Consider the following 13,640-nt stretch of genomic DNA (forward strand, 5'->3'; position numbering starts at 1 on the left):
AATTGTTTATTCTCCTCATTCTCTACATCCTTATTTAAAAACCTACAGTCTATGGCAATCTAAAAATTAAAAAGCTGTTCCCTTATTAAATAGGTGATATTTTTAAGAAGCCAATTTGCTGGTTTCCCATTTCTCTCAAGTGATACCTACACACACACACCTTCCACCCTCGTTGCATGCTAGTCATATATACATACATCTGCATTTAATTAGAGACCGAGACTCCTAGACAGCAACTGCTTAGGTTATGAGGATCTTTGAGTGTAGTAGTGGCCAAGGAAGTATCCAGCATTGCATCTTGGGAGATACGGTCCTCATAAGTTGAGTTCTACAGGAAAAACATATCGTAGGTTTTTATATGCTCCATCTGTTAAAATTATCTCAGTCTAGTAGGATCACTATGGATGAGTCTGTTAGACCTGAGGAATGGGGCAAATAGTGTTCATCAATTTAATGTTTCACTGAAGAGTTGAGAATTTAACTAGGATCTAATTGAAACTCATAAACCATGTCTGTTGTGTAATACCAGCTTTGGATTTTTTTTATCTTAATAAAAGTCAAATAAGGCTTCATGTTATGGTTGAAACAGATCTAATAGAGACTCTTATTTTGTCAGTATACAAACTAGTTTGGGGAGAAAGTCTGCAGTAAAAAAATTCTCTCTCCCTTTCTCCCTTTCTCTAACCACAAAAGCAACTAGGATTTTTACAGTGAAACAAGTTCGCATTTGACAACTTTTTTTTTCCTTTAGCTTTCCAAATAAGCCTTGAGGTTTGTCTAATACCAAATTATTGCAATTAAGCAATTATAATTTCCAGAAAGTCTCCAAACTTCTGGTAACTGGCCTATTTCTCCTAATATTCCTAGCACAAGTTTAACCACATTCTGTTGGAAATGACAGAACTCAACACTCTCTCCTGTGGTGCTGGATAAATACCATTTTACTTTAAAATTAAATTTGTAGGAGTTATAAAACGGTCCCATATATATTTTCTATTTTTCAATACATTCTCTTTTCTTTCTGTCTTCCTCCCTTCCTTTTTTTATTCTTTCCTTTTTCTTTATTTGCTTGCTTTCTTGATTGATTTATTTTATGGGCACGTTGTACAGTTTTTTCTAAGATATTACTTCCTGCATTCTTTAGTATACTGAACTTACAATATCTTTCACCAATATAGCAATTATATTTCAGTATATTACTATGTTAAAGTAATATTACTTGCTTTATGCATTTCATTTTTTATCATTTCTTAGGCTAGTAAATATTATTGGGTCTGTGATTACAACAGTCTGAATTTTTTCATTTTTTTAAATGATTTTTAGCTGAAGGATAAGCCCCCCCACATATGATTTTTTAGGTGGTGGTGTGTGTACACATGGTCCCTTAGGAGAAGGGACAGGAGGACAACACTTCTTCCCCTCATCCTCTAGGAGAAAGTTAAAAGGAGACTCAGAATGGGAATAGAAAATTTCACGTCAGCATTATTTATAATAGCAACCAAATAGAATCAACTTAAATGTCCAATAGTAGATGAAATGTTAGATCAGTGATGGTCTGTCAATGGTATGTAATCTTTTTCATTTATTCAAAACCCTGTTATTTAATAATTTGGAGAATGATTTGGGAAATGCTTATGACATAATGTAAAATAGAAAAATCAGAATATAATACTGTATGGCCAGTTCTAATTGAGTTATTATTGAGTTAATAACATTCAACACAGAGCAGATTGACATAAATACAATAACTCCCTAGTATATTGTTAAAGACAGGAAGGAAAAACAAAACATTTATCTGGGTGATAGAATGGTCTGGGCAGTAAATAAACACAAGAAAATGTATTAGCAATTCAGTGGCTTTCTTACAACCAAAGGTTAATGCATTTCTTTTCAATGTAGGCAGCGTTACTTCACTGCACAAATGGCTTGTTTCTACCTTTACAGTACCTTGTCCACTAGGAGAATTCTCTCGCTCTGGGTTAATGCCCTGTCATCCTTGTCCTCAAGACTACTACCAACCCGATGCAGGAAAGTCCTTCTGCTTGGCTTGTCCCTTTTACGGAACTACAACCTTCGCTGGTGCCACATCCATCACAGATTGCTCCAGTAAGTTCCTCTATTTTATTTCCACATAATCCTTTGTCAGAGATTTTTGCTTGTCTCTGTGATAGCTTCAGTTCTGAATATTGGCATTTTCAGTGGATTTTGGTGTCTAGACTTGTTAAATTGTCCTTTTGATGTCTTTTTTATGACAGTGACTCAAAGATTCTTAATTTTGGAATTTTGATAACTTCCAATTTCTTTCTAAGGGTCTAGAACAGTGATGGCGAACCGATGAAACGCGTGTCAGAGGTGACACACGAACTCATTTTTTTGGTTGATTTTTCTTTGTTAAATGGCATTTAAATATATAAAATAAATATCAAAAATATAAGTCTTTGTTTTACTATGGTTGCAAATATCAAAACATTTCTATATGTGACACAGCATTAGAGTTAAGTTAGGGTTTTTCAAAATGCTGACACGCAGAGCTCAAAAGGTTCGCCATCACTGATCTAGAATTTAATGACATATCCCATCCATCTCTGTGTTTTCTTTTTTAATATTACTAAAACAAAATGTATGTGGCTTTGTCTATTCTGAGAACCTGAATCTTTTTTTAAATATATTTTTATTTCAGAGAGAAAGGGAGAGGGAGAGAGAGATAGAAACATCAATGATGAGAGAGAATCATTGATCAGCTACCTCCTTCATAACCCATATTGGGGATCGAGCCCACAACTCAGGCATGTGCCCTGACTGGGAATCGAACGGTGACCTCCTGGTTCATAGGTCAATGCTCAACCACTAGCCATGCCAACCAAGCAAGAACTAGAATCTTGACCATAGTACTTAAATAGAGTCTATATATTGGCAAGATCTACCACACAATATGTTTCCCTAATGTTTTCCTATTAATTTCATCAGGTTTTGGTTCTACTTTCTCAGCAGCAGAGGAAAGTATAGTGCCCCAAACTTCTCCGGGACATATCAAAAAGAAGTATGAAGTTGGCAGTCAGGCAAGTCCATTTTCTATGTATAAAATTTTCCCTAGTGGGATGTTTGAAAAACAATTTGTCATTATACATGCCCCACAGAGGAAAATTATCAGAGTTAAAACTTTAAGTAATAGAGACTCATAAATATTATCCAGGACTAATTGTATTTACTTGTGACTTCTGATAAGAACTTTCCAAAAATTTAGTATCAGAAGTACCAAGTGCCAAACATTGAATTTTTTTCCAAGAAATTTTTAGTATAGAGAATGTATATATATGGGGAGCCTTTTGGCTCACTAATAATTAACTTACCATAAGCATAACCTATCATTTGAGTAAGGGCATTTGGATTAGCCAAAGGCCTTTTCTAATTTGCAGTAAGAGTTAGTGAACTTTCATGAAAATTACTTAAAATCTTTTGTCTGCAAAAAAATCATTTGTTGGAGTATGGCCTGGGCTTAAAAAAATTTAGAAGCATAATTCATGAACATAACTAAATTAATTGTTCAACCATTACTCTGAATTAACCCTGCCTAATGTTATGATAATTTCCTTGGCTCTAAGTATTTTTAAGGAGGATAATAAGGTTTTATGTCTTATTTCAACTTCCTACAGCCGCATCCAAACATACTGATTTGTAAGGGCTTCATAAATCATATTTGAAGCTAAGCTTAGTGAACACCGATTTTGTAAGGACTTCTAGAGCTGTAACCATCAACCCTAGAGACATATTAGAATCCACTGGTCAACTTTTAAAAATAATGATGCACAGATCCCACTCCCAGAGATCCTGATTTATCCGGTTTGGATTGGGGCACTATCCTCAGTATACTTTTTAAATACCTCAATGGATGCTAATGTGCAGCCAGCATTTAGAAACATTGTTTGGGTTTACCAGAACATCACTAACATATATGCAGACCATTTAGCTTGAGTTAACTCACCTGAACTCACCAGCTGTCTGATGTTGCAAACCTTCTAACTCCCTAGTCAGGATCTCTTTGAAATGAATAGAGTGTTTTGTCTCTGATGGATTTCTTTTCTGTCAAGGGCAGGTTTTCCACGAATGCTTCTTAAACCCCTGCCACAATAGTGGAACCTGCCAACAACTTGGGCATGGTTATGTCTGCCTCTGTTCACCTGGATATACAGGTAAATAAAGGAATGCAAATTTCAATGTGTTTTTCATAATATGAAATGATTGTGACTTGCAGTATCAAACTTTGGAACATTAAAAATAAACCCTGTAAGATACAGTAGGTCGTATCAATGCATAAAAACTTAAATAAGATAAACTAATAGGTGAAAAAACATATACATATCTTACAAATGACAATTTTCTTTGCACATTTTGGAAGAAGAATAAAGAATTATATTTTCGATGAAAAAATCTAATTATATCTTACAATTTAAATTGGAATACAGTCCTAGGGGCCGTGTCCGAGGTTTCATTCTAACACAAAATGCATGATACTCAACACAGAGCAAATTGTCTAGCATGAACATTTTAAACAAACTTCAGTTTCCCTCATTTGCTTCACACTAGTGGACGTTCTTGTGAATAGCTTTGGTTTATTGCTTTGTTTCTATCTTTCTGGAAGTTGTGCTTAGAAAAACAACATGGCTTTGGACTTGATTATGTAGGAATCATGTGAATTATGTAAGAATTATGTTTTCTTGCAATTTGGTTCACTTTCTGGCTCAGTCCTGAAACATCATTTTTGGTGGGAAATAATACCTTACAGTTGCCATTTATTTAAAACCATGTTTTCTTCTAGAAATTAAGTTTTTGCATCTTTCTGAATTTTGTCCAACCAACATGAAACCTTTTTAATGAGAACAATATCTAAATAAAAGAGTTCACCACAAAATAAACAAAAGGAAAGTTGGAAAACAAATATAGTCCAAGGCTATCAAGAATATTGGCATTCTACTTACCATAGCTTGCTTGTGTGTGCCTGTTTCGATTTTTATTTAAAAATTTTTCCTGACATTTTATAAGAAATAATGGATCTGTCCCTAGAATTGTATAGATGAGTAATGGTTGAGAAAGGTCATACTATAGGACAGTGGTTCTCAAATATTGATGTGTATCAGAACCATCTGGAGGGCTTGAGAAAACAGATTGCTGGACTACTACCCCAGAATCTCTGATTCAGTAGTTCTGGGGAAGGTCTCAGAATTTGCATTTCTACCAAGTTCCAGGTTATGCTGATGCTATTGATCCAGGGGCCACACTTTGAGACCCTCTGGTAGAGACGAAGACAGGGTTTCCAGCAGAGCTAGCCCATAGATTGCCTATTTGCATTCTGTAGGAAGATGCAGTACCACTCGGGCACCTGGCATGTGAGTTGAGTTCTGGTAGGATTTAGCTCCACCTCTACCCTTCAGCCAAGTGACCTGGTAGCAGGTATATTTGACTATATTTTCTTTTTTCTTTTTTAATATATTTTATTGGTTTTTTGCAGAGAGGAAGGGAGAGGGATAGAGAGTTAGAAACATCAATGAGAGAGAAACATCGATCAGCTTCCTTCTGCACACTCCCCACCGGGGATGTGCCCGCAACCAAGGTATATGCCCTTGACCGGAATCGAACCTGGGACCCTTGAGTCCACAGGCTGACGCTCTATCCACTGAGCCAAACCATTCAGGGCATTGACTTTATATTTTCCACTTTAGAATTAACCAACTTCCTGGCTCCATTTTATGAGTTTAGGTTTCCCTCCCCTCCCAGTACTTCTAACTTGAGATAGTTTGCTATCTTTTATATATCCTTATAAGGATATCTTCAATCTGTTTAGAAAGAGGCAGTACCTTTATTAAATACTTAACCTAGATGGTAACACTTAATGAGTACTGGCCTTTTCTTTTCCACCACCACTCTCCATAAATTCAGATTATGGGGATAAATACCTTTTAATGATCATGACTCTACTTTTCTTACTTCCTCTGATTGTCCTTCCGTGTTTGGTTTGCATTTTAGGCTCCAAGTGTGAAACAGACATTGACGAATGCAGCTCACTGCCATGCCTCAACAATGGAACTTGTAAAGACCAAGTAGGGGAATTCATTTGTGAATGTCCATCTGGTTACACAGGTAAGGGGAGAGTTTTTTATTTTCACATTAAACCTTGGAATCATTGACATTTCGTTGCTGAAAATCAAAACCATAATGAGACATCACGTCACACCTGTTAGAATGGCTTTTATTGTGGGGCACCGGCACGGCCATGGCATACTCAGCCCCAGGGCGCCTTATGTGCCATGCCAGCTCAGCCTGGTTCAGTGACCCTGAGTGGGGGGCTGGGGGGGAGGATTGAGAAAAGACAGGCAAGAGAATGAAAGCTGGGTCTTGGTGGGACGCTGCTCCCTGATGAGGAGACAGCACCGGAGCCCACAAGCCCTGTCTTTATTTTATAGCAGATGCCACGAGGCAAAGTAGGGGCGTGATCACGTTGTTTACAGCATTCTCGTGAGTTCCAACCCGACTCAACTACATGCACCTGAACTCTAGCACAAGGCACGTGGGGCCACGTATTCGGACCATAGGTTCAAGCTTACAACTATAGCTGTTGGCTATAATTGTGCTGGGAGGGCCCTGCCCTCCAGCTAGAACTTGCACGTGGCAATGAGAGGACCCTGTCCTTTCATTAGTCCAAGGCTTGAACCTGGCCAAAACACTGTAGCTGCGCCCCATATTTTATCAAAAGATAGGTAACAGTGTTGGCAGGATATGAAGAAAAGGAAACTCTCATGCGCTGTTGGTGGGAATGCAAATTGTTAAAGCCACAGCCATTACAGAACACAGTATGGAGAGTCCTCAAAAAGTTAAAAGTAGAACTACCATATGATCCAGTAATTTCACTTCCGGGTGTCTATCCAAGGAAAGTAACTATGCCAAAGAGCTGTCTGCAGCCCTGTGTTCACTGTAGCATGGTTCACAATAGCCAAAATATGGAAACAACAGAAGTGTATATCAAGGGATGGAGGGATAAAGTAAATGTGGTAGATATAGATACATCTTTGTGGGCACTATCTAAGTGAGATAAGTTAGACAGAGAAAGACCTATGACCTCACTTCTATGGAATCTTAAAAAGCCAAATTCAATCTGTTCTCCCACCGCCCCCATGGCGGATCCAAGCAGCCTGGACAGTGGGAGAAATGGCAACAGCCAGGCCACTTGGGTTCTGAAAGGCTCTCAATGCCAAGCAGCCCGCAGGCACTGGGCATACACCTGCCCTGCTGCCAGGATGCCCAAGGGGAAGGTCAGCTCCATTGCCAAGGGGCAGCGAAGGAGGAGCCCAAAAGGAGATCAGGAAGGTTGTCAGCTAAACCTGCTCCTGCAAAAGTGGAAGTGAGGCCAGAAAAAGCAGCAAGAACGATAAAGACAAAAAAGTACAAAGGGAAAAGGGGAGCAAGGGGAAAGCAGGCCGAAGTGGCTAACCAGGAGCCTGAAGATCTACCTGCTGAAAACGGAGAAGCAAAAACCAAGGGAGTCCAGCCTCGGATAAAGCAGGAGAGGAAGAAGCCAAGTCTGATTAATGTCATGCACCATGTCTCATCAGTAGTCCCTGTCCCCCTTGTTGTATAATTCACAGGAATATTTTCATCAACTGTTTCGGAAACCAGTTTTGTAGTCGCTCTAGAAACCTTTTTTAGAAGGGAATTCCACTTCATCCCATTTTTTGACGTGTAAATGCTGTTTTGTGAGAGGGGAAATAATTTGCTGGTTGTTTATTGGATTTTTTTGTACAACCAGAAAACAGTGGGATATTGGACATGGGAGCTTTGGTTGTCTTGGACATCAGCTTAACCTTCCGTTGATGGGGGTAGTTTTTTTATCCTTAATACATATCAGTTTCAATGGCAATTTGAGATTAGTTGAGCACTTCACTTGTCTTTAACATTTTAACTACTTCCATTCTCATGCTTTTGATAGAATTGCTTCCTAAATAAACCACCTGTGACCTAGGCTCTCCCCATCAGAATTTTCTGCAACATCTTTGGTGTGATAGTCCAGTTTCCCTAGTAACATTGTTAGTGTGCTGTGAAAGGTTGAAAATTTGATTATGTATATCTGATATTAAATTGTGAATTAATGGGACTTTGATGTAACAGCATATCAACATTTGAAGATATTGGTACTTGATATTCTATTAAGGAAAATTAGCCTCCAAATTTGAAGCTGGAAAGTCACTGGGCTAACTGTGTAGAAAATAATCACAACTATACAACTTTAGGTTTGGGGTACATATATTAAGAATTGTGTATAAATTGAAATGTCTGTGTACTTACCCTCAAAACAACCAATAAAATCTTAATTAAGAAAGAAAGAAAAAAAGCCAAACTCATAGAAACAGAGTGGAATGGTGTTTGGTAGGGGTGGTGGGTGGGAGTATTCAGTCTGTGTTATTTAAGGGTATAAACCTGCAACTAGTAGATAAATAAATTATCTTAAATATTCAAGGGATAAACTCAAAAAAGAGTGAACAACTAACAATATGATAAAAAAAAGTTTAAAACAAAGTGACATTTATCTACTTAACTAAAAATAGCTAGATATTCATGGTTGTCATTTTCCATTGCATCCTGAAAATATCAGTTTTCTTGCAAAGTAAAGTTTTGCAGTTCACACAATAGAAGAACATGTTTTATTTCAATGTATTTGGCAAAGAGCAAATTTTTTTTACAAACACAGTAGCCATGATTTCCAATTGTTCTTTATTCCTGAACAACTCACTTGGAAAGTATTAGTCTTAACTTCTCCAGCTCAGATATTTTATGATTCTTTGCAGGTCCACTATGCGAAGAAAACATAAATGAGTGCAGCTCCAGTCCCTGTCTAAACAAAGGCGTCTGTGTGGATGGTGTGGCTGGCTATCGCTGCACATGTGCGAAAGGATTCATAGGTAGGATGTTCCCATTCTTCCTGCATTGTCTTAAAGTCCTATAAAGCACCACAGATTATTACATTTACTAACGTTATACAGTCTATGTTAATTTTCTGATTTTATAAAGGTGTCGTGATTATATAAGAGAAAGTCCCTTTTTTGCCATGAAAGCCCTTATTTTTTGAGAAATTTCTAACTGAGGCATTTAGAGATAAAATGGTATCACATCTGCAATTTACTCCTAAACGGTTAAGAAAAAAATAATGTCTTTGTGTATTTGTAAAGAAAGAGACATAGACAGAGAAAGAGAGAGAGAAGATAAGAGTTTATATGGTAAGACAAGTATTCAAGAAGGAACTGGAGATAAAGTATAGAAGATTAATATTGAAATGGATGCTAAATAATATGGTTAAATATATAATTGATAAAGAGGAAGTCCAAAAAAAATGGACAATGAAGAAAAGAGGCAACGTAAAAGAAACAGAGGACATTTTTTAACTAAATGTGCTAGTTTTACTTTTTAACATTATTAAAAAATAGCTTACTATTTTTAAAAATATATTTTTATTTATTTCAGAGAGGAAGGGAGAGGGAAAGAGAGATAGAAACATCGACGATTAAAGAGAAGCATTGATTGGCTGCCTCCTGCACACCCCCTACTAGGGATGGAGCCCAAAACCTGGGCATATGCCCCGATCGGAAATCAAACCATGACCTCCTGTTTCATAGATTGACACTTAACCACTGAGCCACACCAGCCAGGCTAGTTTTACTTTTTAACATTCTCTCAAGTAGATGTCTACTACTAATGTTAGTTTCAGAAAGACATAAGGTAAAAAGAGTAGATTATCAAAAGCGCAGTCCTAAATGACTTAGAAAAACCGGAGCTCATTAAAGAATGGATCTCAAACCAGCTTGATAGGCAGTGGCTCTGCAGCCTGCCTTTACAAGCAGCATCTTCCAAGTCAGCATTTGGATCACAGTCCTCCCAAGGGATTAACACTGGGCTCTTTCTCCTCACCATCCCCAGGCCTGCACTGTGAAACAGACGTCAATGAATGCCAGTCAAGCCCATGCTTAAATAATGCAGTCTGTGAAGATCAGGTTGGGAGGTTCTTGTGCAAATGCCCAGCTGGATTTGGGGGTACCCGGTGTGAAAAAAACATGGATGAGTGTCTCAGTCAACCATGCAAAAATGGAGCTACTTGTCAAGATGGTGTCAATAGCTTCAGGTACAAGACTAAGTCTGGTTCTTTCTACTATTTTTCTTTACTTAATTGTTCAGTCATTCTGTAGTCTTTATAGAGCATTATCTTGAGTCCCAGGTCAGCCATTCCCAAATTCTACCCCAAGAATAGGCTACAGTAGAGTCCCCCCACCACCTGCGGTTCTGATTCACTAAGTCTGGCATAGAGTATATAATTTTAAAATAGGCAAACTATATGATTTAAATTTCCCAATCATTGTCGTGCTCAGCTGCATTTGGGAACTGCTGTTTTATATAGTCATCCCTCCATAGCCATGGGGAACTGGTTCCAGGACTCCCAGGGATGCTCAAGTCCCTTATATAAAATGGCCTAGTATTTGCATATAATCTACATACACCCTCCCATATACTTTAAATGGTCTCTAGATTATTTACAATACCCATTACAATGGAAATACTATGGAAATAGTTGTTATACTGTATTGTCTAGGGAATAATGACAAGAAAACAGTCTGTGCATGTTCAGTACAGACGCAACCATCAACCGTCGGACGCCTAACTGCATAGTACATGTCAGCTACACATAATAATTTTTTGTAGAATACTTTCCATGCATGATAAACTGAATCTGCAGATGTGGAACCCATGGATACAGGCTGCCAGTGTACTTGGGAAGGCATAAAAGATGAAAGAAAACACAATTACACAAGAAGCAAATACAGAAGCACTGGACTTTTAATATTTTTTTTTCCTAGAACAGCTATGGGGAGAGACACTCCCAATGTGTGGATAATACTTCATCTTGATCAGAACCACCTCCTACTAAAACATTTCAAATAAATGTTGTGTTAACTAGGTTTATTAGCTGAACTAGCAAAAGTAACTAGCAGTTAAAGGTTTGATGTGGAGCATTTCGATTGTTATAGTCCTTGAGACACGTTATCATAAGTGGGAGACATCCATCCTCTACTGCCTTTCTGCAGCTGTTCTCATCGTTACATTTTGTTTTCCTTCAGATGCCAGTGCGCAGCTGGCTTCACAGGGCCGCACTGTGAACTGAACATCAATGAATGCCAGTCTAACCCGTGTAGAAATCAAGCCACCTGTGTGGATGAATTAAACTCATACAGTTGTAAATGTCAGCCGGGATTTTCAGGCAGCAGGTGTGAAACAGGTATATATGTATGTAGTATTCACAACAATACTAAAGATAGTGATATAACAGAATCAATTTTTACCTGCACCTAGCACCACCTATATGGAAAAAAAAACTATAATAAGCATTGTTTAATTATTTAATCTTCAGAGCCATCTAATAAACTAGGTAATCTTATCTGCAATAGCACAGACGAAGATATAGAAACTTAGAGGTGTAAGGGGGGAATGAGAAAATAGAATTTAGTAGAACTCTTCACATTCTGTAGGTTTAGAAGGGACGCTTTGATAAGCTACTTGATTAAGGAGGTCACAGGCCATGGACATGTTTGAGAATCACTGCTAAACTGCTTGCTCGGGGCACTTCGGCCTTTTAACTGTAGGACTTTTGTTTTGAGTGAGGTATGTAGGGTTGGGGCAGAGCTGAATTGGTCATGAACTAGGGAAGAGCCAGAGCCCTGAGTAGGGATGGAATGGGTGCCCTTAAGCTAGTTGCCTCTCCTCCTCTCCTGCACCAGTTACTCCACTCTACTGGGTCATTCCCAACAGCATCCCGCCATGCTTTAGTGTCTCTCATCTTTAGTAACTCCCCAGTCCTACCTCTCCTTCCAACCACGCCCTATATCTCTGTTTCCTTTCACTACTGAGTATTTTTTCTATCTTAGATACTCACCGATTATTTTATTTAAAAGAATGTGTTTTATATTTTGTAAAGAATATATTTTTAATTTTGACACCACTTCTCAGGTCATCCTATTTACTGCAGTGGCTGCTATGACAGTAGCCCTGTGTACCTGCTGCTTACTTTAGACATTGAAAAACGCCCTGCAAGCACCATGGTCTGCACACTTTCCTTATTTGTTGCAGAACAGTCTACACGCTTTAACCTGGATTTTGAAGTTTCTGGTACCTATGGTTACGTCATCCTAGACGGTGTGCTTCCATCTCTCCATGCCATAACCTGCACATTCTGGATGAAATCCTCTGACCTCAACAACTACGGAACGCCAATCTCCTATGCACTGGAGAATGGCAGCGACAATACCTTCCTTCTGACCGATTACAATGGGTGAGCAGAAATGGCAGGAAGTCTTATCCCAGCACCAAGTTAGACTTCACACTGGGCCTGGGGAGCAGGGGAGTCAGGTGCCTCGGCATGATAGCAGGGTGACAGTAACCAAAGGGAACATATGGACAAGTTCTGTAAGAGGGCACTTTTCGTGATAATACCTTATACATGTATTTTGCTACTTACTAAGCATTTTCTTGTTGTGTTACTAAGTACTGCTGTTTACTAAGTACTTCATTTGATCTTCACGATGTCCTGAGGAACTCATGCACATTTAACATATATTAAAACAAAGTTCCAAAAACTCTAAATGGTTTGCCTCAAATCTCACACTCTGGGAGTGGCAAAGCCAAGTCTCCGACTCTGACTCGTAGAGCCTTGCTCCTTCTTGTCCATATCAGGGCCTCCAAGGGTCAAGGGATATCAGCGACATTGCTGACCTGTGCGAGACACATATTGAGTGTGAAGCAGTCTACAAACTCGTGTGTGTAAGATGACATTTCTTTTTCCTTTTTGGATCAATTAATTTCAGTTGCAGGGCCCCATCCCGTCGGGCTATCAGGCCCCTCAACCTCAGCTATTTCTCTCACTACTGAGTGGGTTCTTGCAGATTAATTCATAGAACCCAGAGTTTTGATAAAATCCACAGACCTGGACAGGACTCCCATCATTGGTCATCTGCCCACATTACTAATCCCTGAGCTGTCCATTGCCTCAGCTCTGTGGTCCCTTCAGAACCACTGCTCTTCACCACATGTGGAATCCTTGGCGAGGCTGAGGTTTATACCTTCCATCTGAATAGATTCTGTGGTTTACTGCATGGCCTGTTCCTCTCAGACGCCTCCAAATTTGTGGCCTATTGCTACTGAGAAGGTTGCAAGCCTCAAAGACCCACTGAACTCTCTTTCCAGAGGAAAACCAATATTATAAAAATATTATTTCATCATAAAGATCATGGAATAGAGGCTAAGAAGATGCCGGGAAAGATGTGTAATGAGTTCTTATCAGTTTTCCCTAATCTTTTCTTTTTCTCCATTTGCTTTTGAAAATATTTCACTTTAAACTGCTTATTATCTTTGACATTTCCCTAAGTGACGGAGTTGTTGGAACCCTCGTGTGTTGGTCACCTTTGTTTAATTCTAGTTATTATTTTCTTTGGATCCACATGCTTTGTCTGCCACGTGATAGCTTTGGCAATGAAGGAACAGACTTATTTTCCAAAGTTTGTTCCTGATTTTAAGAACAAACATCTAGAGGAAGGCAACCATTCTATGCTTGT

General features: G+C 38.6%; 1 protein-coding gene and 1 pseudogene across 1 annotated transcript in view; both read left to right on the forward strand.

Moving 5' to 3' along the window:
• SVEP1 (sushi, von Willebrand factor type A, EGF and pentraxin domain containing 1) overlaps nucleotides 1-13,640 on the forward strand; it is a gene marked incomplete at its 5' end in the record, with an annotated part of 158,571 nt that overhangs the window by 85,997 nt on the left and 58,934 nt on the right. Inside the window, 8 exons of the mRNA XM_014534453.1 lie at nucleotides 1,945-2,106; nucleotides 2,968-3,059; nucleotides 4,094-4,190; nucleotides 6,022-6,135; nucleotides 8,835-8,948; nucleotides 9,961-10,162; nucleotides 11,154-11,311; nucleotides 12,160-12,361. Of these exons, the coding sequence (XP_014389939.1) occupies nucleotides 1,945-2,106; nucleotides 2,968-3,059; nucleotides 4,094-4,190; nucleotides 6,022-6,135; nucleotides 8,835-8,948; nucleotides 9,961-10,162; nucleotides 11,154-11,311; nucleotides 12,160-12,361 (1,141 nt within the window). The remainder of the gene's footprint in view (nucleotides 1-1,944; nucleotides 2,107-2,967; nucleotides 3,060-4,093; nucleotides 4,191-6,021; nucleotides 6,136-8,834; nucleotides 8,949-9,960; nucleotides 10,163-11,153; nucleotides 11,312-12,159; nucleotides 12,362-13,640) is intronic.
• LOC102260755 lies at nucleotides 6,772-7,605 on the forward strand (annotated as a pseudogene).

This window comes from Myotis brandtii, unplaced genomic scaffold, assembly GCF_000412655.1.
Source record: "Myotis brandtii unplaced genomic scaffold, ASM41265v1 scaffold13, whole genome shotgun sequence".
In the NCBI taxonomy this organism is placed as follows: Eukaryota; Metazoa; Chordata; class Mammalia; order Chiroptera; family Vespertilionidae; genus Myotis; species Myotis brandtii.